Source organism: Girardinichthys multiradiatus, chromosome 10 (assembly GCF_021462225.1).
Source record: "Girardinichthys multiradiatus isolate DD_20200921_A chromosome 10, DD_fGirMul_XY1, whole genome shotgun sequence".
In the NCBI taxonomy this organism is placed as follows: domain Eukaryota; kingdom Metazoa; phylum Chordata; class Actinopteri; order Cyprinodontiformes; family Goodeidae; genus Girardinichthys; species Girardinichthys multiradiatus.
The window spans coordinates 6,446,829-6,474,424 of record NC_061803.1 but is presented as its reverse complement, the minus strand read 5'-3'; the positions used below and the strand labels follow the sequence as shown (position 1 = coordinate 6,474,424).

The window sequence follows — 27,596 nt, the reverse complement described above, 5'->3', positions numbered from 1 at the left end:
TCTTCACAAAATAAATCTGTTAAAACGCTGTCCTGAAGCTGTGGTTGTGTTCTCCTCAGAGTTTAAAGAAACGCTACATTATGACAATGTGTATGTATGTACATATTAAGCAGAGCAGTATAGCTTTAGCCGTACTGCTCCACTTGTGATAATATGTTGGCATTCTTCTTGGCACTCTCAGACAACAATTTTGAGTGCTACTCTGTCGGACTGGACACGTTTAAAGAGAAAAAAAAGATGATTTGTACTGTGTTGCACTCATACTTGTCAAAACTCATGCTATAGCTTTGTAATAGGTAAAATAAAAATAATAAAAAAACTAGCTTATGTTAATACCTGAGCCTTGTTTAAGGGTCTCACAAACAGAACTCTACACTTTCAAATGCTGGACCAATTACTGAAAGTAATTCTACTGTATTTTTGCATGTGTAAACAGTCTAGTAAAAGTGGACCATTTTCCTGTCATATTTTCAATAATTCTGGCCTTATTATAGAAAATTTAACTCCTCAGGTTCCAAAGTGAAAGGGTAATTTTCAAAACTTACATTTATTCAAATCTCAATAAATGCACAAAACATGTTGGTAAGACATTACAAATAAAATAATATCCCTATTAATGCGAAAAATTAGTTGCATCAGACATTACCTATTAATGTCTGATACAGGTTAATTTGTTGGGACAAAAAGCTATATGCTGTTGCTGTGAGGAAACAAGCCCAGAGTAACATCTAATTAATTTAAGCTTGATTAATCAGATGAATTTTTTATACCAAAGTTATGGATGTGTTACTCCAATGATAAAAGCTCTACACTCTAAATAGAATGTTGATGAGCACAGTTTGTGTATGATCTATAAGACAAGTTAGCAGGCTTGGAAAGTAAACACAAATTAAGGCAAAGCAACCTTTTTGTGTAAATGAAGAGTATAAATAAAACCCTGTCTGTGAAGCATGATGGTGAGAGTATAATAATTTGAGCCTATATTGTTTCTTATCAGCTTTTGAGGGTTGGCTTGATCTTAAAACTTGAACCGTGAAATTAAGAAAATCATAAAGGAAAATGTCAGCCTGACGTTGTGGGCTTTGCAAATTACACAATGTTTTTGTGTAATTTGGTGTTGGGAGGCAAATTAAAAGAATATTTCAAGCCTGGATTTCACATGAACATTGGCACTTCTGTTTTATTTTCATCCATATCATCCATCCATTTTTTCTTTGCTCTCTCTATAGCATTTTAGGAAGGTTTGATTTTTGATGCTTTCTTTAGCATTTTTATTAGATATGGAGACCTGTTGTATTATTTATCCTTTTCATCTTGCTTTTACAACTATTTTAAATTTCATCGTAAATAAAATGCTGTTTTATGTTATATCTTTAAATATTTACCTTATGCTTAAAGTACAGTCAGTCAGTTATTTTCTACCGCTTATTCCATAGTGGGTCGCGGGGAAGCTGGTGCCTATCTCCAGGAGTCTATGGGTGAGCGCTGCTTAAAGTACATTCTTAGTATTTTAGAATTTCAAAGTTTTTATATATTGCTGATATCAGTGGCTCTTCATTTTACAATTGCGAGAGCACTTTTTTACCTAAACCTTTTATATGAGATTTTCTTTTAGCTATATATTATTTTATTTTATATACATTGTATAGTATTTTCTGGTGTAATTGATGATTGCAAAATTGCTTGCCTTTTCCTGTTTTTAACCTTACTGTAAACACTTAATGTCATATTTGACTCAATAATTCACTATAAATAAAATCTGATGGAAAACAGACTATGACACTGTCAAAGTAAAGGGTACATCCATTAAAAATCTGAGGAAAAATGGCCATAAAACCAGTAAAGCCTGCAATAACGGGATTTTGAAGATTTGTTCTTCAAAAAATTAGGGATTATTATTCCTTTGAGTCAAGATGCTGGAGGACACAATCAGCAATTACCAAAGATCTGTGTTGATTCACTGACAGCGTTACTCCTGACTTGGCAAGCACATATGCAGTCACCAAGGGGTAACAGCAATGAGCAGCTCAGTTAATTAAAAAGGGAAAACAAAAGTGACATTTAATTATTGTAAGAGTTTAGAAGATTATCATACTTAATGAACTAAACCTTCATGTGGTCAACCTAAGGCAGTGGTGTTCAAACGTTTTAGCTTCCAGGCTAAAAATTGCCAAGTTTAAAATAATTACAACAATTTGTTAATTACCAACAAATGTGAAATTTATTTTCATGAAAATGTGATATTTGTTTTCATGAAAAACAACACCCAAATAATTCAATTGCAATTTTATAAACTTTAATAGCCCAGCAAATAAACATAACATGCAACATTTTTAATAATTAAATAATTAAAAGAACAAAGTAGATTGATTTCTGTAGAAATGCTTGTCTCTATCTGATTGTAAATCCAAAACAGAAAAAAGGGTCTCACATGAATGCCTTACTAATAGAAAAGATTAAAATGTCCCCTGATCTCAACAATCACTGAATACCTGTCCCTCTTTCTTCAAAAACACAGTTTAGGAAGTTTAATAAATGTTAAGGCCAAGTCTGCTTTTGAGTAAAAGTCACTAGATGTTTGTGATCCTATTTCATGTGTAATTAAATGTAATATTAAGCTTAATGATATTTCTTGCATTTTACATAAGGGTCAGGGTTAGGCTATAGCAATGAATAGAAGTCAATGCGAGGTCCCTGTAAAGATGGTCACCACAGTGTGTAGGCATGTGTGTGTGTCTACCTGTAGACTGAGAAGTGTAGCACCAGTCCTCATGGCTTCACTGATCTCAAGGTTGTATTGTTGGCGAGGAAAACGAGGAGGGCTCTGGTTGTTTGGGGGCAAAACTTCAATATAGACTGTTGTAATAGAAGACCTGGATAGAGTTAGAGAAGGTGAAAGACAAAAGATGATGAGGTACAGCACATAGAACAGACATGGAGAGCACTTACCCACATTGAGGGAGTGCCAGCAACAGAGAGTCTGCTAAATTAGAAACAGCAGTAGAGGAATAGTAGAGGAGGAAAGGAGGAAAAGAAATAGAAAAAAAAGAGATGTAATGAAGCATGCAAAGATAGTGAAGGCAGGCAGAGGGGAGACTGAATGGCCCGTGATTTGGATAAGAAGGGCTGCATACTTTCTGTTCTAGCTGTTAGCATGTTTAATCATAAAAACGTAATGTCAACAACACCATAAGTGACAAAGAGTTTGAATAGAACTGTTGCTGCTGGGCTTTACAAAAATCTGTTTCTGTGGATCTTAACATATCTATTGTGCAATCTGACAAACTTATTCTGATGTTTCACTGACTCAGTTTTCCAACGGGTGGTGACCTTTTAGTGAAAGAACATTTTGATGTAATCCTGCTGAGTGAATGTAAATGGGAACAGTTTGCCCTTTGGTGCCTCTTTGTTATTCCAGTTAACACTTTTGGCTTTAGCTACTTAAAACTTTGCAATTTCATATGGAAACTTTACACTACTAATGGTAAATGGACTGAATTTTATATAGCGCCTTTCCAGTCATACAGACCGCTCAAAGCACTTTACACTAGAGCCACATTCACCCAGTTGCACTCACTAATGCTCTCACATTCATACACCGATACACAGATTGGTAGGCAACTTGAGGTTAAGTGCCCTGCCCAGGGGCACATTGACAAATAGCAGGAGGAAGCTGGAATCGAACCCACAACCTTCTGATTGCAAGACGACTACTCTTCCTACTGAGCCACAGTCGCCTCAACTTTATTTATTTTTACAAAAATAGATCTGAAATGTACCACCAGGGCAAAGGTTCAGGATGTTGCTGATAGGTGAATAAGAGGCAGGTTCCAGTGACATGGACTTTAGCATGTCCCCAAACTCTCAAACCATGCGACATTCAGCGACAATACATTAGCTCAGACGATGTATTTGAAGCTGTAGGTGGCATCACATGACAACCTCATCCATTTACAGTGGCAACACAGGTCCTGACGGTGAGGCCTCTTCATGTTGATGTGTCTCTGCTTCTTCTCACAGCTGCAGCCTGAGTCTGAGAACAACCCTTGCTAACGATAGACTCCACTCTGTAGGGGTTAAAGCCCACCTGGCACTTCTGGCAGAGCTGCTTGTAGTACACCTTACTGGTGCCAGAGATGCACCAAACATAAGCTCTCTCCCACCGGATGTTGCATTTTTTACAGTGGAAGAAGCCATATCTCTGTTCCAGGAACTGGAAGTTTGAGTTCTTAGAGGATCGGGGAACCGTAGTCTTGAAGCCCTTTTCTATGTCCTCGCCACTTTGATCCGTGTCAGTATCAGACTTGGCTTGCTCAGAGGCTTCAGCTGGCCCCCGTCCAGCGCCGTCGCTGAGACTCTTCAGGTAGACCTTGCGGTCAAACACCGGCGAGTAGATGGACACAGGTCGGAGGAAGCGCAGGTTGCTCACGGGCGGTGTGCCGAAGAGCGCCTTTCCCCCCGCTTTGGTCGCATAGAGGAAAGGGAAAAAGGAAATTATATTGATTTTCTTAAACTGTTTATGCATAGATTTCAAGATTTAAAGAGTCTGGATGTACAGACGACTATTAAATCTAGGCACGTGACGTCGTCCGGTACGGCAGAGCTGGGGTTCCATCCTGGAGCCAGGCCTGGAGTCGGGACTCGTCGGAGAGCGCCTGGTGGCTGGGTTGCTCCTCGCGGGACCCGGCCGGGCCAAGCCCGAATGAGGGACGCGAGGCCATCCCCCAGTGGGCCCACCACCTGCAGGGGGAACCGTGAGGGACCGGTGCAAAGACGATTGGGCAGCAGACGAAAGTGGAGACCTCGGCGGCCTGATCCCCGGATGCTTAGGCTGGCTCTAGGGACGTGGAATGTCACCTCACTGGGGGGGAAGGAGCCTGAGCTTGACTAGAAATAGTCGGGCTCACCTCCATGCACAGCGTGGGCTCTGGAACCCATCTCCTTGAGAGGGTCTGGACTCTCTTCTACTCTGGAGTGGCCCACGGGGAGAGGCGGCAGGCTGGGTGGGTTTGCTTGTTGCCCCGGAGCTCAGCCGTCTCGTGCTGGGGTTTACCCCGGTGGACGAGAGGGTCGCATCCCTGCGCCTTCAGGTTGGGGATAGGTCTCTGACTGTCGTTTCGGCCTATGGGCCGAGCGGTAGTGCAGAGTACGCTGCCTTCTTGGCGTCCCTGTCAGGGGTGCTGGATAGTGCCCCTTCCGGGGACTCCATTATTCCGTTGGGGGACTTCAACGCCCACGTGGGAAATGACAGTGACACCTGGAGAGGCGTGATCGGTGGCAGAGGCAAAAACTTGGGCCTTGGAGGAGTTCGGTGAGGCCATGGAGAAGGACTGCCGGTTGGACTCGAAGCGATTCTGGCAAACCGTCCGCCGCCTCAGGAGGGGAAAGCAGTGCTTCGCCAACACTGTTTACAGTGGGGGTGGGAGGCTGCTGACCTCAACTGGGGACATTATTGGGCGGTGGAAGGAGTACTTCGAGGATCTCCTCAGTCCTGCCATCACTCATTCCCTGGTGGAAACAGAGGCTGGGGACTCGGGGTTGGACTCTTTCATCACCCAGGCTGAAGTCACCAAGGTTGTTAAAAAGCTCCGCGGTGGCAGGGCTTCGGGAGTGGACGGGATCCGCCCTGAGTACCTCAAGTCTCTGGATGTTGTGGGGCTGTCATGGTTGAAACGCCTCTTCAACATTGCGTGGCAGTCAGGGACAGTGTCTCTGGACTGGCAGACTGGGGTGGTGGTCCCCCTTCATAAGAAGGGTGACCCTGGCGTAGGCCTCCCTGGTAAGGCCTACGCCAGGGTATTGGAGAGGAGAGTCCGGCCGATAGTCGAATCTCGGCTTCAGGAGGAGCAGTGTGGTTTCGTCCCGGCTGTGGAACACTGGACCAGCTCTATACCCTCTACAGGGTACTCGAGGGTTCATGAGAGTTTGCCCAACCGGTCTACGTGTGTTTTGTGGACCTGGAAAAAGCATTCAACTGTGTCCCTCATGATGCCCTGTGAGGGGTGCTCCAGGAGTATGGAGTTGGGGACCCTTTATTAGGGGCCATCCGGTCTCTGTACAAGCGGAGCAGGAGTTTTGTTCGCATTGCCGGCACTAAGTCGGACCTGTTCCCGGTGGATGTTGGACTCCAGCAGGTCTGCCCTTTGTCACCGGTCCAGTTCAAAACTTTTATGGACAGGATTTCTAGACGCAGCCAAGGGCCGGAGGGGGTCTGGTTTGGGGACCAGATGATTTCGTCTCTTCTTTTTGCAGATGACGTGGTCCTGCTGGCCCCCTCTAGCCAAGGCCTACAGCATGCGCTGGGGCGGTTCGCAGCCGAGTGTGAAGCGGCTGGGATGAGGATCAGCTCCTCCAAGTCCGAGGCCATGGTTCTCGACCGGAAAAGGTGGCTTGTCCTCTTTAGGTTGGAGGGGAGTTCCTGCCTCTAGTGGAGGAGTTTAAGTATCTTGGGGTCTTGTTCACGAGTGAGGGAAGAATGGAGCGGGAGATCCACAGATGGATCGGTGCGGCTGCCGCAGTAATGGGGTCGCTGTGCAGGTCCGTTGTGGTGAAGAGAGAACTGAGCCAAAAAGCGAAGCTCTCGATTTACCGGTCGGTCTATGTTCCTACCCTCACCTATGGCCATGAACTTTGGGTCATGACCAAAAGAACGAGATCCTTGATACAAGCAGCTGAAATGAGCTCCCTCCGTAGGGTGGCCGGGCACTCCCTTAGAGATAGGTGAGGAGCTCGGCCATCCGGGGGGGGGCTCGGAGTAGAGCCACTGCTCCTCCACATCGAGAGGAGCCAGTTGAGGTGGCTCGGGCATGCAGGACGCCTTCCTTGGGAGGTGTTCCAGGCACGTCCCACCGGGAGGAGGCCCCGGGGACGGCCTAGGACACGCTGGAGGGACTATGTCTCTCGGCTGGCCTGGGAACGCCTTGGGCTCCCCAAGGAGCTGGAGGAGGTGTCTGGGGAGAGGGAAGTCTGGGTGTCTCTAGTGAGTCTGCTGCCCCCGCGACCCAGTCCCGGATAAGCGGAGGACGATGAGTACGAGTACGAGTATGTTTATGCATAGACTTCAAGATTTAAAGAGTGTGGAAGTATGGGTCAAAATCATACTTAAGAAGTGCATGAGATAAATTTTTCCACACAGAATACATCTTTAAGTTGTCATTATGAAAAACCTTTTCAATTAAGTTTATTAAAGTTCAGAAAGAGAATTCAATACCTATTGTCTTGTTCATTGTACGTTATTACATACAATGTAAGGACTTATTTGTGTTGAATTGTCTGTTTGGATTTCTTGCATTGTTTTCTGACATCTCAGCTGAATTTCATGTCATCCACCCCATTGGAAATCTATTTACTAAGAGAGAGACTTTAACATGATTAATTATTATTTTTTCTATGTAATGTTAATGACTATGTTTCAATTTACCCGCCAGCCTAAATAGGACGTGGGGAATGTGAAGTATTCAATAAGTTTTAATACTGCTAGATTTGGCATAGTAGTTTACAAAACAGAATTTAAAAAGGTGCAAATCAAAATGTGTCTAAGTGTCATTTTATTTGCAAAAGCAAATTAGTGGAATGCGAAAAATGAAATGATATTGATTTTCTTAACTACATATTATTTACTTTCTCTCTGATAAACAACTCTGGATGTTCAATATTCTCTTTTCTCAAACACTTTCATTCAGCACTTTTTCCCAAACAGAATGAAACTGAAATTGTGCTTCAGTTTCTCTTTTTGTAAAACTCTTTTATCTTAACAACAATGTCACACAATTCTAGGCTACACCCTAACTCAGGCTCTCCTGCTACCCCAGAGCTACAAATAATTTAATCTTTTTTTGATATTTATTTGGTAAGCTACATTTTTGAGAATCCATGTAAAATTTACGTATTGCAAACCATACTTGACCTAAATACAAGGAAATACAATTTTTTGTCATTTTTGTTTTAAACTCTTGTGCATCCTCAATGATCTTGCAATGGTAGTGAAACAGTCTGCTTTAGCTAAGTCCTATTAAATAACTTTACCTGAGGAGGCATCATTTAAAAGCATTACTTGACAAGTGATCCCCTTAGTGGTTTACACATTACTTTATTTGTGGAGTAATTAGCTTTCATTTCTTTGCATGTGTGGATTATTTGGGCAGTTGTCAACATCAGGAGTGAATTTTATTTCAATGGCCATATTAGAAATGCTTACACTGTGAAAAATGTTGATATGTTCATGGCTATTTTTCCTGTTGTAAACTCGAAACATTTCCTGAATTATTTTGAACTTAGAGTGGATACTGAACTGAGAATCATGGCAACTTCTGAGTCAAGCCTAGCAACACCCTTGTGTTAAGCTCTATCCAAATAACATTTAGCTTTGTATAGCTGAACAATTACATTTTAACCCAATTCAGGCAGATTTAAAACATGCCAATAAATTTATTAATCTAAAATAGAAAGCATCTGATAACACACCTTTAAGGCTCTAGAGTTGGGGCGCAGCGCTGGTAGTGTAGGGGGTTAAGAGTGCGACCCGAACACTTTAGTCCTCAACGAGGCTATCCCAGGTTTGAGTCCCGGCCCCGGTGACATTTGCTGCATGTCTTCCCCTCTCTCCCTGCTCCCATTTCTTAGCTACTGTAAAAAAATAAAGGCTGCACAAACAAAATCCTTTAAAAAAAAAAAAAAAAAAAAAGGCTCTAGAGTTGTGCATTGTTCAACACTTACGTTTGGTCATCTTTCCATTTCTGTTTGCTGGTGTTTATTTAAATACATATCAAGGTTCTATTACTTCAAAGACTTAATAACTGTTTTGGAACTTCATTAGTGTTCCTTTTTAAACTTTTCTTGTTTTGTTTTTGCTGTTGCAAGACTGTACAATAATGTAGGACAGTGTTGCAACATAATAATTTTTTTTGTCATCTCACTTTATATCCAACAACTTCATCTGTCCTGCCTTTTACTCCCATTTACGATAAAAGTTAATAAAACCATTGAGCATTTTTTTTCTAGCAATGTGAGGGAGCATCTTTATCAGACACAAAATCTCATATAGTTCTGGAAAACTGAGATTCAAACTTAAGGAAAGGCAGTGACACGCATTTTTTTCATGCCTAACAAGAAGAGGACACAGCTCATTTTGGATCTTGACCCATTGTTTCAATACAATTACTAAAAAAGAGAGATATTGATTTGGCATTCTGGTTATGTTTTCAGCTTGTAACCTGCCCGCTTCAACTTCAATAAAGTGGATGGTCAAAAATAATTCGATTCCCTTAAACACTAGCCTGGTATCAGTAAATACAGATGCTAAATTCATTTATTTAGGTTACTTTTTCTTGAAAATGAGCCGTCAATGCACATAAATGTCAATGACAAATGCTTGGGTAGTACTATTGACTCCGCCATCAAATGAATGCTCAAAAAAAATAGAAAATCATAATGCAAGCACATAAGTAAAATATCTTTTTATTACTGACAGCTGCAAAATATACACTATTTACAAGAACCAAAATGGAACAACATCCTACAACGGAGAGCAAATAAGTACGTACACTATTTTGTTTGTTATATGCGACCAACACTTGGCTGTTGTGGTCATTGTAATCCGGTAATCACTTCTCAACTTTTTCAGCTTCTCCTGGCATTGTTTTGATGGTTGCAGGCTGTGAGTGGAAATCAGCTCGAACACCTCTTTGAATACTTTTTCATTTCAGGCTGCTGCGTCTAGCTCCCTTTGTATCTTCTCTTTTCTTTTTTTCCTAATACCATGATACTGTGAAACCATGGTATTTTTAAGGATATCATATCATAGAAAATCCGTCCTATGCCTACCTGTAACTAGTCTAAATACAGGCTTAATACTCAACAAAGCAGAAAAACTAATAAAGTGGTAGAGGCCTCAGAAATACACATTAGAAAAATTATACTCTGGGTGTTATAGGGGTAATTTGAAGTCAGGAACGGTAGTGGTAAAAATATTCCACTATGGAACGGGACACGCCTTCAGGAAGCCAATAAACCACCAGCACATTGACATTTCTCATATATACCAAAGAAAATTTTAATGATTGCACTTCTTAGCATGAATGCACAAAACAAAAGGCGTGAATCATCATTTAGGACCCTAAATGTGTGACAAATTCAAACTAGACACTTTTAATCAGCAATCTGTGGGCTCTTCAATGTAGTTTATATGGCAAATAACATACAAAAAGCTTCAATTAGATGTTTCTTTAAACTGCTTTACTGAAAAAAACAACTCTTGATTAAGTTTTTCCCAGTGTTTTTAACTGATTACTGCTTTTGTTCTCTGCTTTTTTAGCTCATGAACTCAGCTTCTTTGTCCCATCTCAAGGACAGTGTGGTGTTAATTTACCCTTTTGTTCAACTGTTCCCAAAGAAAACAAAAGCTAAAACGAAATTCAAGTGCATCAGAAAACAACATTCTGCTGACAGTTTTATGAATTGAAGTGAACTCACCTTTGTAAATTTCAAAAGGTTATTTAAGTTAATGCAAACTTCATGTATGATTTGTTGGACCACTTGTTTGCTGAATATTGGACCATTTGCACGTTGTTGGACGCCACTATGCCTTTCCAACGTCACCGGCCATTTTGTACCGCAGGATAGTCTGTCCTACAAAACCCAGCGGCCCCTGCGGCTGATAAGAGAGGGGCGTTGCAGCCCTGAGGCCACCGTCAACTATATAACAGGGGATGAGACGACCCACCATTTGCTTTTCAGCTGGAGACCGGACCAGCAACTGAAGTGCATAACTTCTGGAGAAGAGTCCCAAGTGGATTTCATTTATTCTCCTTCGTTGGCCAACGGAAAATTCATGAGAGATGTTTCTGGAATAAGAAGGCCAGAAATTTCACTTTGCTGATCGCAGACGTGAGTTAACATGTAACCAAAAAACCACGGAGTTTTAAGGAGACACAACTTTCCCTTCTTGTTTTTGTACCAGTCGACTAGTGACGGTCCGTCATTATTTTTCTACCTTCCTGCCAAGGAGGCCACCAAGGAAGAAAACGGACTGTTTTGCTGAGTTACCCACGGACGCGTGGATCTCTTCAAACCCCCCCTTTTTTTTTTCTCTCACTCGCCACCCCAGAAGGAAGACATCAACAAGTAAAATCCACCCTTTTATTTTTATTTCTTTCCAAGAAATAGTCTGGCCAGGGTAGAGGAGGTTTTAGTGCGATTAGATTTGCCATTTAATTTAATGTGTTCTGAATTATATGTGCATGCAACCTTTTATTGAAACTTTGATGTACTGTGTTGGATGTCTGGAAGCCGCTGTGCTACCCACCTTTGTGTGTGTTTTGCGTGGTTGTTTAACACCTGAGAGCACTGAACTGTTATAATAACCTCATGGGGAAATTCACCATTTTTTGTCTTCAACTTTACTGCTTACTAGCGTGCCGCCAAAAGTTTTATAACTCTTTGTGTGCTCACCCCCCGCCCAGAGTTGGGGGATGTTTTATGACTGAGTATAACTGAGTTACAGTTTGAGCTGCGCCCCAACCTCCACTCACCACCACATCCCTTTGTCATATTATCATTTTTGCCATAACTGCTGGTTTGATCCCATACATAACACCCACTGCTGTTTTGCTTTATTTTGTTTAGTTAGATATTTTACCCCCTTTTGTGTAGAACTTTGCATGTTTGAGTAGGTGAAGATTATTAAATCGGAAGAACGGATTGTATCAGGCTGTAATTTAATATGATTCTTGATAAATATTAATTAATCAATAATCATAATTACAACAGATCACATTTTTTTAAATTTTCAATAAGTTAGAATATATGCTCTAATGATATCATATTAAAAGTAAAATGTTTTGAAATACCAACTTTTAAGCAGGTTTATAATATACTCTTCATTAAGCCCAGATTTCAGTATTAAAATGTGTATAATTAGTTCTGTTCGATGTAATATTCTAATTATAAAAGTAGTAGTTTTCAATAATATATGATGAAAAGACGCTGTGGACCACACAATGCCCGGCACATGCTTCACCGAGGATCCCTTTTCTGTGATATTTCCTCTGCAGAACAAAACACTCAGGAAATCAAAATCTATGCCAGTGCAACTGCTGCATTCATTTGTGGTTCAGTGTGGCTTGACTGGGGTTTACTGGATGAACCGTTCGAACCCCTCCATGTTGTTCCTATAGTGGAAAAAGCCTGCAGTATGGAGTTCGTGAAAGCAACTGTTCCTTACTGATTTAGTCCTTGAAGAGACGAAGGAAATGTATTTGAATGCATTTTCTGCATTAGTTGACAGTTTCCCTTTTGGGAAATAAAGAGAACTTGGTAATTTTTTGTTTAAAATAAATGCTATCTGGTGTTTGAGGCACCCTTTCATTGGCCTTCGTTAGTTCACGCTTTTTTAATTCTCACACTTGTAACATTTATTTCCCTCTGTTACACTCCCTTCCAGACTAATTTTTCTTTAGAAAAAGAAATTAAGGTATGTTTTAAAAAAAGGATTCAGCTGAAAATGATGATTAAATGTGGAGACTGACAGGGACATAGTAATAAAAAGGGAGCCATAGACATTGTTGAGGAGGGTCAGACAATGAGTGGGAAAGCTGTAAAGATCTGACATTTCATGCCTCAGCTCCACACAGACACGGGAAAAGAGCAACGAAGCAGAACGATAGAAAGTGCCTACCTTCTTTGAGGAACAGGCCCATTGTCTACAGCTTCCACAGTCAAAGCGTAGCTTCGGCCAACAGTCAGCTCAGCACCTGGTGCCACTGTAATAACCCCAGTACTGTGAAAACAATAATTAATTGTATATGATTATTAACCCTGCCGCATGCTTTCACAATACTTTGTATATTTCTTCACTGAATTGTCCTATAGTGCACCATTCACTGCCTGCTATCTTATTAGCAGTATTTTAGTGTGTGGAAATCAATTACCCTAAGTGGAGTTTTATTAAGCTGACGATAATAAACTTTTGTGTCTCAATTATTAGAATGTAATTTATTTCAAAAAGTTAGGCATGTACATGTATATTAACAGATTCATTACAAACACGTGAATATATTTAATGCATGAAACATACGCCCATATTCTGTACAGTATATGCACTCCTTTTGCATGAATTGCTGCATCAATGGTGCGTGGGATGAAGGTGATCAGCCTGTGGCACTTCAGAACTGTTAAGCAAGCTCAGGTTTGCCTAAAAAGTGGCCTTCACCTAATCAGTACTGTTGGGTCTTGGGTCTCTCATCTGCCTCTTGAGAATACTCCACTGATCATCTGAGGGGTTTAGGTATTTAGTTTGCTGGCAATTATTGGACCTTTTGGCAGTTTTAGCAGTTGCTAGGTCCTGGTGGAGAATGAAATCAGCACCTCCACAAAGCTTGCCAGCGGAAAGAAGCATGAATTGCTCTAAAATCACCCATTAGACGGCTGTGCTGACTTTAGACTCGACTTGACACTGTGGATTATTACCAGCAGACAATACAGCTCTGCAAATCATCCCTGAAATTTACTTTGCTCTGGAAAGATTGGTTAACTAAGTGCCAGGATGTAAATTGCGAAGTGGTAAGGAAGCCTGATTGGCATATCTCATCCTAACTTGGAGTTTATGTACAGCATACCACACATTTGGTAAGGATGTTAAGCTTTGTGTTTAAATATGACTCCCATTGCTTTTGTGGGGATTTTTACCTTCTTCTCTCTTGACTGATGTTTGTAGTCCCTAAAAGCAGAGCAAAGTGGTACAGCTACTAGTGTTTATCTAAACAAGTAATAGCAGCCTTGCTGGTATGATATTAGCCACAGGGTTTTAACGTTGTGGTTTTTATGAACCCTGGAACAGTTTTTTTCCTGAAGATTTTTTGTGTCTGATTTTCATTCTGTAAATATTGTACTGTGTCTGTTTAAATAGTCACATGCTCCTAACTGCAAAACAAATCTATTGACACCTAAGGGTATCAATAAAGTAAACTGAACTGAACAGAACACTCCAGTTCCTTTTCTCCTTCTCCCAGGTAGGACACTTCTGAATTTGTTTCCGATTCAGAATAAAAGACATGTAAAAGACATATGACTGCTGAAGCCCACGTCTTGGATACATCTGTTTGTAGCGGGTCTTGAAGCACAGTCTGTACTTTCAACTTCCTATGAGTCTCCAACAACCTTTTACATGGGCTTTGGTTCACAGTTATCTTAAGCCAGTGGTTAGAATTTTATTATAATTATTATTATTAAACCTTCATTTATACAGGTAGTCTAATTAAGATATGAGTTCTCATTTAAAAGAGAGACCTATTAGAACATATGTAAAACTCATATATACAAAAGTACAACATATAATATTGTTCCAACAGTAAAATATAAAACATCTCTAAAACAGTATTGAATTATCTCTGATCAATTTACCTGCTGTCTATTAGGAATGTTCCCTGATCACCAGCCAAGATGCGATAGGTAACTTGACCATTTTCACTTGCATCAGAATCAACTGCTAACATCTACAAAGACACAAACACAACCACAAATATGTATAGGGTTTACATGAGTCAAATTGTTCACATTTTAAGAGCTGTGCTAAAAGCTTGCACATACCTGTATGACCGTTTCACCAGGCAACATATCAGTGAACAGGTTTACACTATAGGAGATATTGGAAAAAGTTGGAGTATTGTCATTGGCATCCAGCACTGTTATGGTCACAGTGACAGGAGCACTCTGCTGAACACCATCTGATGCTAACAGCTGTGGAGACAAAAACACAGGAGAAAAAGATCAATGCAAAAATTCTAAAAATAAACACAATGTTCCTAGTTGGAGAAGAAACTATGATCTTCAGAATCCTGATGTGTGGAAGGTAGGGGGCTTGTGCACTGAACATGTTCTAGAATTCTCATTTTTCGTGTATTCTCCTCTATGATGTAAGTTCTGTGCTTTTTTGTACAATTTTACTCATTTTGGTTTAATTTTGTTTTCATTCCAAATCTTTAGAAAACATGGACAATGATTGAACCCTACATCTTTAGGGCCAGGGGCCAGTCATTATAGGCTTGCGGCCAGTCATTATAGGCCTGCAAGTGCATGGGACAGCCAGAAGACGGAGGGAGGAGTTTATCTTTCAAAGCCAGATTGGATTTCCATTATTTACACAGCCGTTTGACGAATCTGTATGCCTTCCTGGTTCATTTTAGAAATCAAGGGGGCTGTCATTCAGGGTTTGGTTTGGACTCTCACACATTGGTTGGTTATCAAAATGGTCCAGTCCTGTTTCACAAACTCAGCCTTGATTTAAAAGCAGAAAAAAAATGTATTTCCTGTTGCTTGGCTACAGTAAAAATAGCAATTGTTGCTGAAATGGTAACAGTTTTTGTGTTCTTTCAGTCAGTAATTGATTTATGTAAAGTACACAGTTGAGCCCTGGCATGTTTAGATTTAAAGTTATTTTAATTAAACAAAAATGTTGTTTTCTCTTTGGAAATGGCACAGACATCTCACAAAAGCTAATATGATTGTACAGGGTAAAAAGGTTTTGGAAATATGTCACCTTTCTACTTATATCAGTTAAACAAACAAATGCTTTGTCAAAAATTATTTATGATCTTCTCAATAAATGGAAAAGCCTTTGCTTGCTACAGCAACCAAATGATTCACATAATTGCTGATAATGTTTTGCATGTTTTGTCTTTTAACTTTGATTATTTATTTTATGCAATACTTCAATTGTCTCCTTGTCATCATCCTAATCTCCAGCTCCCTCTACAGTCTCTATAATATTCAGGTCGGTACTCTGCCTGGACTACTAGAAAATATTTATAATTTTTCGGCTAACCATTTCTACACTTAGGTAGTGTGTTTTGAGTCATTGTGATGTTGAAATGTCCAATTCAACCTGGAAAGACTCACAAGAGATGGCAATTAGAGGAGTTTATTAGATGATTTTTGTTTTCTTTTGTTGCTCGGACCACGGTGGAAGACATGGATGTTGATAATGACATGAGCTTGAATAAACATCTTAGGAATTAGAGAAGTCTTCCCCCCAGGATCCTGATACTGGTGGTGGAGTGGAGGCCTGAGGAGATAAGGGAGTTGGAAGGAGCTTGAAGCCTGATGGTGGAGATGGGGTGGAGGAGGGTTGAAGCTCAGCTGATGAGCAGGAGATTCTGTGTATGAATGTCTATTAAAGCAAAGCCTGGAGGGATGATTGGCTGAAGAGGAATGTGGATCAGGAGCTCATTGGTTGGAGCAGAGAACGTGGTGGAGTAATTAGACGGAGCCCGAAGTGGAGGTGACTCTTCCAAGTTGAATTTTTGTCAAAACTCCATTAGTGCCCAATACCAAGTTCCTCTGCTGAGTGCCTAATTTTGCTGTTAAAAATGTTGATGTACTCACTTCTTTTTTATGATGCCAATTGCTATGATTAAGTTGCCTGAAACATTGGCAGAAAACCAAACCTCAAAGCATTAGGTTCCCACCACCATACTTGACTGTAAGGTTGTCTTCCAGGGATTGATTGCTACTCCTTTTCTACAGTAAGTGAAGGCTGCATCATTTTGGCCAGACAATTCAGTTTTGTTTCATTTGACCAGAAGTCATCTTCTTTGCCCAGATGAGATTTTTCCAAGATTGAGGATGCTTTATACTGCCAATACATTTACATGCTCCACCTACACATAGTCTACAAAAAACATGGCATCATTCTGGGGTTTCTTGAGTTATGGCTGCTTGTTCTTGACACGTCATTGAGGCAGAACGTATTTTTATGCAGTGTTGGATAAATATTGTTTGATTGGTCAGATAGTTGGACACTATGAGAGTTTACTACATTAACAAATGATGCTGCTTAGGACTTCCCAGGACTTCTTTGCACTTGAGTTCTATACACAAGAACACAAGACCGTTGTTCTTGTTTTTAACACCACCTCAAGTGAAAAACATTTATTTTCTATTCTACCTGAATATATGTACATGCCTTTACCAAGAAAGGGGCTCCCTCCATTGTCTGCTTCCAGGGAATATATGAAGACCCAGGTAAAGTAATGGTTTAAATTCAACACGTTACTCAACTTAAAATATTACTTCGAATCTAAATCTTCCATAGTTTTAATACATTTTGGTTTAACTTTAATTTCTCATCAAGAGCAGGAACAAGAAGCTATGGTACATAGTCAACTGTTTGGGCTATTGTTTATACAGATGCTCAACTAGCTGCAAATACAAAATGGCACTTAATTTATTTACAAAGTCATTTAAATTTTGCTCATGTTTGTTCACACTTTTCAACTGAAAATTGAATAGTCGATGAGCCAAACAATGCTCAGTTTATATATTGAGTCATTAAAGTATGTCTTATGTTTGTTATTGTTTTGAGCAGAAAATTAACTAGTGTGCTAATGCTAACAGCATTGTGATTAGTTATTAGGTCATTTAGATATGTCTTGTGTATGTTTTTGATTTTGAACATTATTTTCTGTGTTCTCCTGCCATTACCTTGTCTTAACAACCTGCCTCAACTGACTGAACAAGTTGGATATTTGTATATTTAGCCCTTTTTTATCCGATTCTCCTACACAAAAGTCTATCCACCTTAAAGTTTATTTAATGTTTTCTCTCCCTGCCATACAAAACCATCTATCATTCCAGTTTACTGAATACAAACAAGAACAAATAAATGCGGTGTTGACAACTGCAAACCTTCCTTAATCATTTGTCAAAATTGAAGTCCTGAAAAGTAATTAAAGTGCAATGTTTCAAGGACTGCATATCTGTAAAATAAGCTAGTGGGTAAATGTTTGTAAAGGTAGAATTTATGCTGCACATTTATTATGCTGGTTAAGCTGGTTTATTTTGGAAACCTTCATCCATTGTATTTACTCACTCTGATCCTAATTGCCTAATATATTCCTTTTCCCATATTTAATGAATCATTGTCAGCAAATATCAAGAACATAATCTTCTTTACTGACACCAATCTTCTTCACCTGTTTATCTGCCAAGAAAGTGATTGACTCCTTTCTTATGAAAATTGCTTTCTCTGTCTCATGGTACTCTCTTTCTTTCTGTCAGAGTTTAATTTCTTCTCCAACACTTTCATAATGATTACTGTATACCTCTGACTTTTAATCAATATTCCAGCCCATCTGCTTTTTCATCTTTAACATCCAAATTGCTGAATGCACACTCAAGGGCACCTAAAGTCATATATTTGGCTTCAGAACTCCACATTAAAAAAACTCACTGTCTCTGTTGTAAGACTGGAATTGGCAGATTACAGCTAGACAAAGAATAAGCTCTTTATATCTTGTATAATGCCCACATATTAAGATGTTTAGATTAAGACTAAGATGGCAAAGGGCAGTCTCTCTGTGCCTGGCCAATAAAATTACCTTGAATTTGATTCCACTTAAAAGTCACAATGAATCAAAGAAAACAGAAAACAATAGAAGGAGAGGGCAATGAGAAAGAAGGTATTAGGAAACTAATGGAGAGACGTATTCACAATACAGAGTCTAACGCAACATCATTCTACAGAGTAGTGGAAGATTTAACCTTCAGGAATGCTCCTCAGCAAGAAATGGCCACTTTGTTGTTTCAACAACAGGGTAATCATTGTATTCCATGCTTAAAGGGATAGTACGTGTTATTTGAAATGGGGTTATGTTGATAGTTTATGGCCCCTCCATGTTGTTCCTAAAGTGGATAGCTCTCTTAGCTATTTTACTTTGATGAAACATATATTTTGAAATGGTTTAAATGTATTCTCCTTGTATGTTGCAGGCTGCCATGAATATCAAAGTAAATAACTATAGGCCTCTATAATGATATCCTCTGGAGGATATATTTCTTTAGATTTTGGGAGATCAATCAGCACTATTAGGGGAGCAGCACCCATCACATCTCTGGAAGCCAAACAGCAGGAGAACCTGTGTAAGCAACATAAATCTTTGGTTAGCAGCATAACTCCACCAGCCTGTATTCAAAGTCTCCATTGTAACCAACTGGTAGATAACGGAAAGTATTCCTCAACACATTATTCCTTTGGGTTTTGGCTCATCAGCACTACAAATTTTTCAGACTAAAGTTATTTTAAGATGATTAAAATAAGATTTTGTCTTGGTGTGATAGCAATGCACACATTGTAATACCCACACCTCAACTCTAGTTTATGTTCACCTTAGTTTACTTTATCACCACCCCAAACATGTTTGCACACTACCCAAAACATTATTTCTTTATCAAATTACTTTATCTTCTGTAACATCTTATGGAGTTTACAGGAAGTGCACCGATATTAACACTGGAAGGTCAAAATTCTGTTTTATGTTGGAATAACACTTTTTTCTTTGTTTTTCAGTTATTTTGAATGATTTCTCATTCCTGGTGCAGCAAAGGGTGAGGCCAACAGCTCGTGATACAGATATAATCCTGCAAGCTTCATTAGACTGAACCACAAGTTGTGCTACCATCACAGTTGTGTGAGGTTTATTTAATTTTCTTTGTGATCCATTGCTATGTGGCAACCATTTAGTTTCTCTTGTGTTTGGCATATGGTTCAGATAGATCTGTATATACGTTTCCTTCATTTGTCTGTTCATAAGGTTGGTTTCTCACTTATTTTGAGTCATTTAGATAAGCTTATCACCAAGGCCAGCAGTGTCCTAGGATGCCCCCCTGACTCAGTGCAGGTGGTGGGAGACAGAAGGACCTTAGCAAAAATAGCATCAATGTTGGACAATGCCTCCCACCCCATGCATAAAGCTGCTGCACAATAGGAGAGCTCAGGAGAGCTCAGTGACAGACTGCTGCATCATAGGTGCACAAATGAGCGTTTTTGCAGATCTTCTCTCCTACCAGCTGTAAGACTTTATAACCAATCACTTCTCCCAGTCAACTCAATAAGTTGCACAAGTTGGACAAGTGTTCCTTTTCTTATAAATAGTCTGTTGTTTTTTATGCTCAAACATGGACATTTTGTACATTTTCTAAATCAGTTGCATATGGTTTCTTGTTCTGAGTAGGCTGTTTTAATTGTACAGTCCCTTATTCTTATTTTTTGTTTTTTATATATTTTTTTACCTTTGTGTCCATCTGCCTTTCACTTTGCAGCTGGTACACCTGAATTTTCCCAGTGTGGGACAATAAGGGATATTTCTATTCTATTCTATTCTATTCTATTCTATTCTATTCTATATAGTTATGATTTTGAGTCTAATTATGTGCGATTGACCTCTTTTACATTTTTGCATAAATAAAAACATATTTTTTAACTACCACCTTTGCCTTCCTTGTCTTAGTGCCTGGTCACTGACAGCTCTTTCCACCCAAATAAAGCGTTTGCTGGTAAAGTATGCTGCATCTCAACAAACTGAAGAGATTAGTTACTGAAGATAAGACACTGACTAGTCATAACCTCTTAACAGAAACCTACATGAAAAAAGTCTCAACCATGCTTGTTATACAGGTCCTTCTCAAAATATTAGCATATTGTGATAAAGTTAATTATTTTTCATAATGTCATGATGAAAATCTAACATTCATATATTTTAGATTCATTGCACACTAACTGAAATATTTCAGGTCTTTTATTGTCTTAATACGGATGATTTTGGCATACAGCTCATGAAAACCCAATATTCCTATCTCACAAAATTAGCATATTTCATCCGACCAATAAAAGAAAAGTGTTTTTAATACAAAAAAGGTCAACCTTCAAATAATCATGTACAGTTATGCACTCAATACTTGGTCGGGAATCCTTTTGCAGAAATGACTGCTTCAATGCGGCGTGGCATGGAGGCAATCAGCCTGTGGCACTGCTGAGGTCTTATGGAGGCCCAGGATGCTTCGATAGCGGCCTTTAGCTCATCCAGAGTGTTGGGTCTTGAGTCTCTCAACGTTCTCTTCACAATATCCCACAGATTCTCTATGGGGTTCAGGTCAGGAGAGTTGGCAGGCCAATTGAGCACAGTGATACCATGGTCAGTAAACCATTTACTAGTGGTTTTGGCACTGTGAGCAGGTGCCAGGTCATGCTGAAAAATGAAATCTTCATCTCCATAAAGCTTTTCAGCAGATGGAAGCATGAAGTGCTCCAAAATCTCCTGATAGCTAGCTCCATTGACCCTGCCCTTGATAAAACACAGTGGACCAACACCAGCAGCTGACACGGCACCCCAGACCATCACTGACTGTGGGTACTTGACACTGGACTTCTGGTATTTCCTTCTCCCCAGTCTTCCTCCAGACTCTGGCACCTTGATTTCTGAATGACATGCAGAATTTGCTTTCATCCGAAAAAAGTACTTTGGACCACTGAGCAACAGTCCAGTGCTGCTTCTCTGTAGCCCAGGTCAGGCGCTTCTGCCGCTGTTTCTGGTTAAAAAGTGGCTTGACCTGGGGAATGCGGCACCTGTAGCCCATTTCCTGCACACGCCTGTGCACGGTGGCTCTGGATGTTTCTACTCCAGACTCAGTCCACTGCTTCCGCAGGTCCCCCAAGGTCTGGAATCAGCCCTTCTCCACAATCTTCCTCAGGGTCCGGTCACCTCTTCTCGTTGTGCAGCGTTTTCTGCCACACTTTTTCCTTCCCACAGACTTCCCACTGAGGTGCCTTGATACAGCACTCTGGGAACAGCCTATTCGTTCAGAAATTTCTTTCTGTGTCTTACCCTCTTGCTTGAGGGTGTCAATAGTGGCCTTCTGGACAGCAGTCAGGTCGGCAGTCTTACCCATGATTGGGGTTTTGAGTGATGAACCAGGCTGGGAGTTTTAAAGGCCTCAGGAATCTTTTGCAGGTGTTTAGAGTTAACTCGTTGATTCAGATGATTAGGTTCATAACTCGTTTAGAGACCCTTTTAATGATATGCTAATTTTGTGAGATAGGAATTTTGGGTTTTCATGAGCTGTATGCCAAAATCATCCGTATTAAGACAATAAAAGACCTGAAATCTAAAATATATGAATGTTAAATTTTCATCATGACATTATGGAAAATAATTAACTTTATCACAATATGCTAATATTTTGAGAAGGACCTGTATATGTCTTTTGGACTCTACATAATGAATCTCGTGGTATAGCCCTCAAAATGAAAGTATTCTGTTCTTATTTTACTTATTTTATTTGGTTGGACATATATTGCAATTATTTTTTAACAATGGTGGGCAGTTGAAGAATATTTAAATAAAAGTGATGAAACCAATTTGACAGTTTTTGACAGCAGATGTATTTTGCACTCTGCATTTTGATAATGAATTTGTCCAATCTCATTGGGTCTGTACAAGGAATTGTAAAAATCTAGACCTGGTCCTGATTTAGTGTGTATGGCAAGTCAGTCTGGGCCCAGTCCAGATCTTAAGTTTAAAAAAGAATGTTTTTTAATGTTTGAAATACATATTTTGTTTCAGCCATTTAGTGGTTTCTTTCTGGGGTAGTTGTAGAGAAATGACTGTCATCCAGTCACAAAGAGAATGTAGTTGTAATGCAACTTATTCCTTCCTCCTAACATTGTTGTGGTCAGACTATAGCTGCTGAAAAGAGTTAACTTTTGCTGTTGAATTCATTAATGAGTAATACCTAGACTAAATCATATCAGTGTTATGTTATTTTTTAATATAAATACCAAAAAGCAGAAGGGGGTGAATCATTTCTGGATTATGCTTACATAAAAATGTACAATGCAGAGGTAATCCAGTATTTCTCTTTTTTGTCAATGTTTTTATTATCTCCTCATATTCCTCCCTACATGTTAAATTTATTGCTTGTGTTCTGTGTAACCTCCTCCTTCACCATACTCGAATAGTAATGATTTTTTCTGAACCATGCTTCTTTTTGCAACTCTGCCTTTAATGGCTTGTAAAATGCTTATCCTCTTTGTCAACCCACATTCTTATTTTGCTATTGTTCTGCAAATATGCCCTACTAATTTTGCTTCCAGTTTTCACATTCTTTCAGATACAACTGCCTTTTCAACACTGCAAGTTTTGTCTCCCTACTTTCCCCCGATGCACGTAGTTTTTCTGTCAATAATAATGCACACACATGTCTAGCCTGTGTTTTACCGTTAACGTGTAGGAGTCTTGTGTTTCTCTGTCTACAGGCTGCAGCAGGGTGAGATATCTTCTGATCCCAGTAGTTGATACAGAGAAGACATGAGAATAACTGTCCAGAGAAAAGTGCAGATGTGGATCCCGGGTCTGGTAAAGACAAAAAGAGATATTTTACACAATGTGGAAATGACAGGGGCAGATTTAAACTTAGTAGATGCTCAATGGAAGTTTAAATAAAAATCATAATATTGTAAATATTAAGGGTGTAATGTGATCATATGCCACAAAATCTTGTCAATGTGAGATCTGTCTTGTGAAGTGGTATCAAGTTTCACTTTACCTGGTAAAGTAAATGAAAACTAATATTGTGGGCCCTAGAGATGAGGGTAAGTGCTTCAAGCTTAACACTCTGCTGGATCTACGTTGTGTTGATAGAATCAGCTAATTGACACTGCTCATCAGGTTGGTCAACAGCACTAAAGAAGCTTCCATTTCATGTAAATCCTTTATCTAGCAACATTTTTGCTATTTTGTAGATAGAAATATCTATGCTTAAACAGATTGGAAATACTGGCTAACCATTACACACTAATGATGCTAAAAGTCTCTGGGGTCTTTCTTTGAGATTGCATGTTCTGTCTGAGTACAGACCAAAAACATAACTGTTAGGTCAATTGGTTACTCTAAATTATCCTAAGGCCTGATTGTGTGTGTGCCTGGTTGTTTCACTTGTGTGTCTCTCTGTTGCAATGTGATGGGCTGGCAACCTGTTTAGTGTGTAACCCACCCCTTTCCTAATGACTACTGGAAATAGGCACCAGCCCCCCTGTGACCATGCCAAGACAAGTAGGTTTACACGATGGATGGATGGAACCATCTCATAATTTGAGAACTATAAATGCCACAGTATATAGACAAGTTACAGAGTTTGTGATTTGTTTTCTCATTTGCTCTATTTGCAAAAACAAAAAAGAGATGATCTTACATTAAAAAAAAAACATTGCCAATATTTTGTTTTGTTGCCATGAATGCAACATGTATCATCTCATCTCATTGACTGAATATAACATTACTCCCTTGGTAAAAATTTAAGAAATGGATGACAATTTTGTAGAAAGTGCATAAATGCAAATACTTCACGTTACAATGCATGTGGGTCTTCTTGTGGTTGGAATGTGCATTTACTATTGTGATCCAGCACTGATAGGTGTGATATGAAATACATGGAGTCTTGACCAGTCCATCAGTTATTTAAAGCCTGACTTCAAACTAACTTCTCTCTGCTCTCAACCAAAAGTAAGCTGCCACCTTTTGCTTCCTAGTTTAGTTTTGTTCGCCTATTGCAACGCTTCCACTTCTGCACACCATACACCACTCATTTAACTGACCTTTATGGCATGAATAAGAAACTTTGGTTTTACCTTAATTTGGAATAAATTGTTCGGTTCAGATTCTTTAAAGTGATGTTCTGTAAAGTTATTATCAGTAATAGATGCAAGATCACAGTGAGCTTGTTGTAAGAATTAGTACACTTTTGATGGCTGACAGCTGATCAGATGTACAATCATTGTTTTAGCTGACTTTAGCAATTTTAAAAATATATAAAAAAATTAGATCAGAGGAATATAACGCTATGATGGCAAATATTAATTGTCTACAAGGATAGAGGAAACCTTTGGATTTTAGGTCAGATGGTCAGTTGTACAACAATATTGCAGACGGTATGTTTTTAAACTTTCCAGGTCTTACATTTGTTTGAAAATTATCACAGCAGAAATCCCAGGTAAATCAGCTAAATGAGATTGATACAGGGTATGTCTGACTAGCTTGTTGGCTTACACCAGTCTGGGGACAAATTTACTTCTCTAACAAGCTCACTGTGTTTTTCTACTACAAGTAAGGGAACTACTACTGACAATAACTGCACAAAACCTCACTTCAGAATAATCTGAACTCTTTAATGACTTAATTTTTAAGAACCTTTACATGTTGTGTGGTACGTTTTGCTGTGGCCTTTGAGCAAAGTTATAAGAATTTTGGGCTTGTAGAGGATCATGACAGTTCTCATGCAGATCTTGCCATGGATCAGTCTTCAAGAGGAGGTGATGTCTTTGGTAATTTAAGATTTTTGACCAATTTTCTATTTTTAAAAAACCCATAATGTTATAGTTATGCCACTGATGTGTGTGATTGGCAAAGTGAAACTAAATCTGACTTTTTCAAAGCCTTTACGGTGAGCACTTTGATGCACACCATGGTTTATTCGAAATCTACCTATGAAGCAGAAGATGCCACATACCTGTGGAGGGAGCACAGACAAGGTTGGAAGTCAAGCTTTAAATAACTTACCAGGTCCCCAGGTGTTCCATATCATTATAATCAAAGTGTTACAGAACAAAAAAAGTGTTTGATTTTGACAGAAAATTCTAAATGAAAAAAATCTCAATTGATTTCTTCACATGAAAACTTTCCTGACAGTGAATTGTACATGTTTGTCTGTGTCTGTAAATACATGCCACACTCTGTGATGGAGAGGCAATTCTCATCTAGGGCCTGCTCTGGCATTTCCCAAACAGTGATCTCTTTAGTGTGTGTTTATATGTGTGTGTGCGCGACAGAGAGAGAGAGGGAGAGCTCTTCTCATTCCAGATAAGGCTGGCTCAGCAGCGTAGGGGGCCTGATAATCTTGTCGATGTTGCTGTTGTGGATATTGAGCCATAAATAAGCATGAACACACACACGCATACACACATATAAACAGCTGCAAACACACAGGAAAGTGTATTAGCATGCACAGACATAAATAAAAGTGAAAGACGGTGCATTGCTATTTGGACTAATCATCATTGTTAGTGCCTGTTGCAGAAGGAAAGACCAGGGTTTGAATACAAAAATAATGTTTATCAATTGCCTTAAACTAAAAATCCCACCCAAACACATTATCCTCCATAAACCCCCATCCCTGCTGGGGAGAGACCTTTAGAAAGCAATCAACCAAAGATTGTTTTTGTCAAAACGGCTTCTCTACATCTTAAACAAACTCAGCTGTTGGGGATGCATGGGGGATAACAATATTGCAGCGCTGTAAAATCCTAATTATTACTGGGAGGTAATTTAAAGAGCCAAATGGTTTTACTCTCAGACTCACAGGCACTATAGATAGGGCACTTCAAACAATGCAAGCAAAGCAAAAAGCTGGCATTCACTGGAGAGAAATGCAGGAAAGAGGAGGGCACTTAAATATGTCAGTCCTTCTCATTCCTCTGTGGTGTGTGGAAATGCTTTCAACATATTATTATATATAATATGTTTTAGACAACCAAGTTGGCGCCAACGATGGCCGCCTCGGAGCTTCGCTCTCTCTTTGTTTGTGTATTTTGTGTGTTTATATGTTTTTCGAGCCACAATTCTGTGGTCTCATTCAGCTGAGAGGAACTTCTCAACATCAGAGAGTCCTCTCTTGGGATTGTTTCACCATCTTTCATCAATCCGAGGTTCACTGAGCTTCTGGCAATTGGAGCTGTGGCACTCTATGGGATACTGCGCTGAAAGCGCCAGAGGGGGAAACGTGCTGGTGCGCTGGTAAAACTCCACAAAAGAGGACTTCGCACACCACTGCCTTCAATCCATCTGGCAAATGTTTGCTCTCTAAGCAACAAGATGGACGAGCTGCTTCTCCTCACCGGTAAAAACTCGGACCTCCACGGATCAGCGATTCTCTGCTTCACCGAGACATGGCTGAGTGAAAACATCCCGGACTGCGCACTGCTGTTGCTGGACTTCCAGCTGTTCAGAGTGGATCGCAGCGCAGAACTATCGGGAAAGAAGCGAGGAGGCGGAATCTGCTTTAATATACATTTAGGCTGGTGCAGAGACATAAAAGTGCTGGGAAAAATATTTAGTCCGGATCTGGAGTCATTTTCCATAATCTGTAAACCGTTTTATTCGCCGAGGGAGTTTTCCTCGTTTATAATAATCGGCTCATATTTTCCACCGCATGGCTGCACTTCTGCCTCGGAAAAACATCTCGCTGAGCTGATTGCAGATGTGGAGAAAAAATACACGGACTATTTCATCATAATACTGGGACATTTTAACAGAGCAAACCTCTCCAATGAACTCCCCAAATACAGACAGCATATTAACTGTCCCACCAGAGACAAAAACACACTGGACCATTGATGCACAACTTTAAAGGACTCATATTATGCTGTTACCAGGGCTGCTCTGGGTTTTTCGGATCATTCTCTTATCCACCTCATCCCAACCGATAAACAGAGACTAAGAACTTCCAAACCCACGGTTCACACTGTTCAGAAGTGGACTGAGGAATCAAAGCAGATGCTACAGGCCTGCTTTGAATGCACAGACTGGACTGAACTTCAGCCACTGACTTAAACCAACTAACTGATGTTGTGACATCATACATCAGTTTCTGTGAGGACTTGTGTGTGCAGACCAAGACCTTCTGCACCTTTGGGAACAATACTCCACACCTCAGGAATCTGCGCAAGGACAAGGAAGAAGCTCACAGCAGTGGAGATTGGGCGTGGTACAGGCAGG

At 39.8% G+C, this 27,596-nt stretch overlaps 1 protein-coding gene across 1 annotated transcript in view; it reads right to left on the bottom strand.

Moving 5' to 3' along the window:
• Positions 1 to 27,596, bottom strand: part of LOC124874972 (protocadherin-15-like) — a 346,908-nt gene that overhangs the window by 144,456 nt on the left and 174,856 nt on the right. The window contains exons 13-17 of the mRNA XM_047376690.1: positions 23,046 to 23,180; positions 14,584 to 14,733; positions 14,398 to 14,489; positions 12,674 to 12,775; positions 2,741 to 2,873 (exon numbers count right to left, since the gene is read on the bottom strand). Coding sequence (XP_047232646.1) covers positions 2,741 to 2,873; positions 12,674 to 12,775; positions 14,398 to 14,489; positions 14,584 to 14,733; positions 23,046 to 23,180 — 612 coding nt within the window. The remainder of the gene's footprint in view (positions 1 to 2,740; positions 2,874 to 12,673; positions 12,776 to 14,397; positions 14,490 to 14,583; positions 14,734 to 23,045; positions 23,181 to 27,596) is intronic.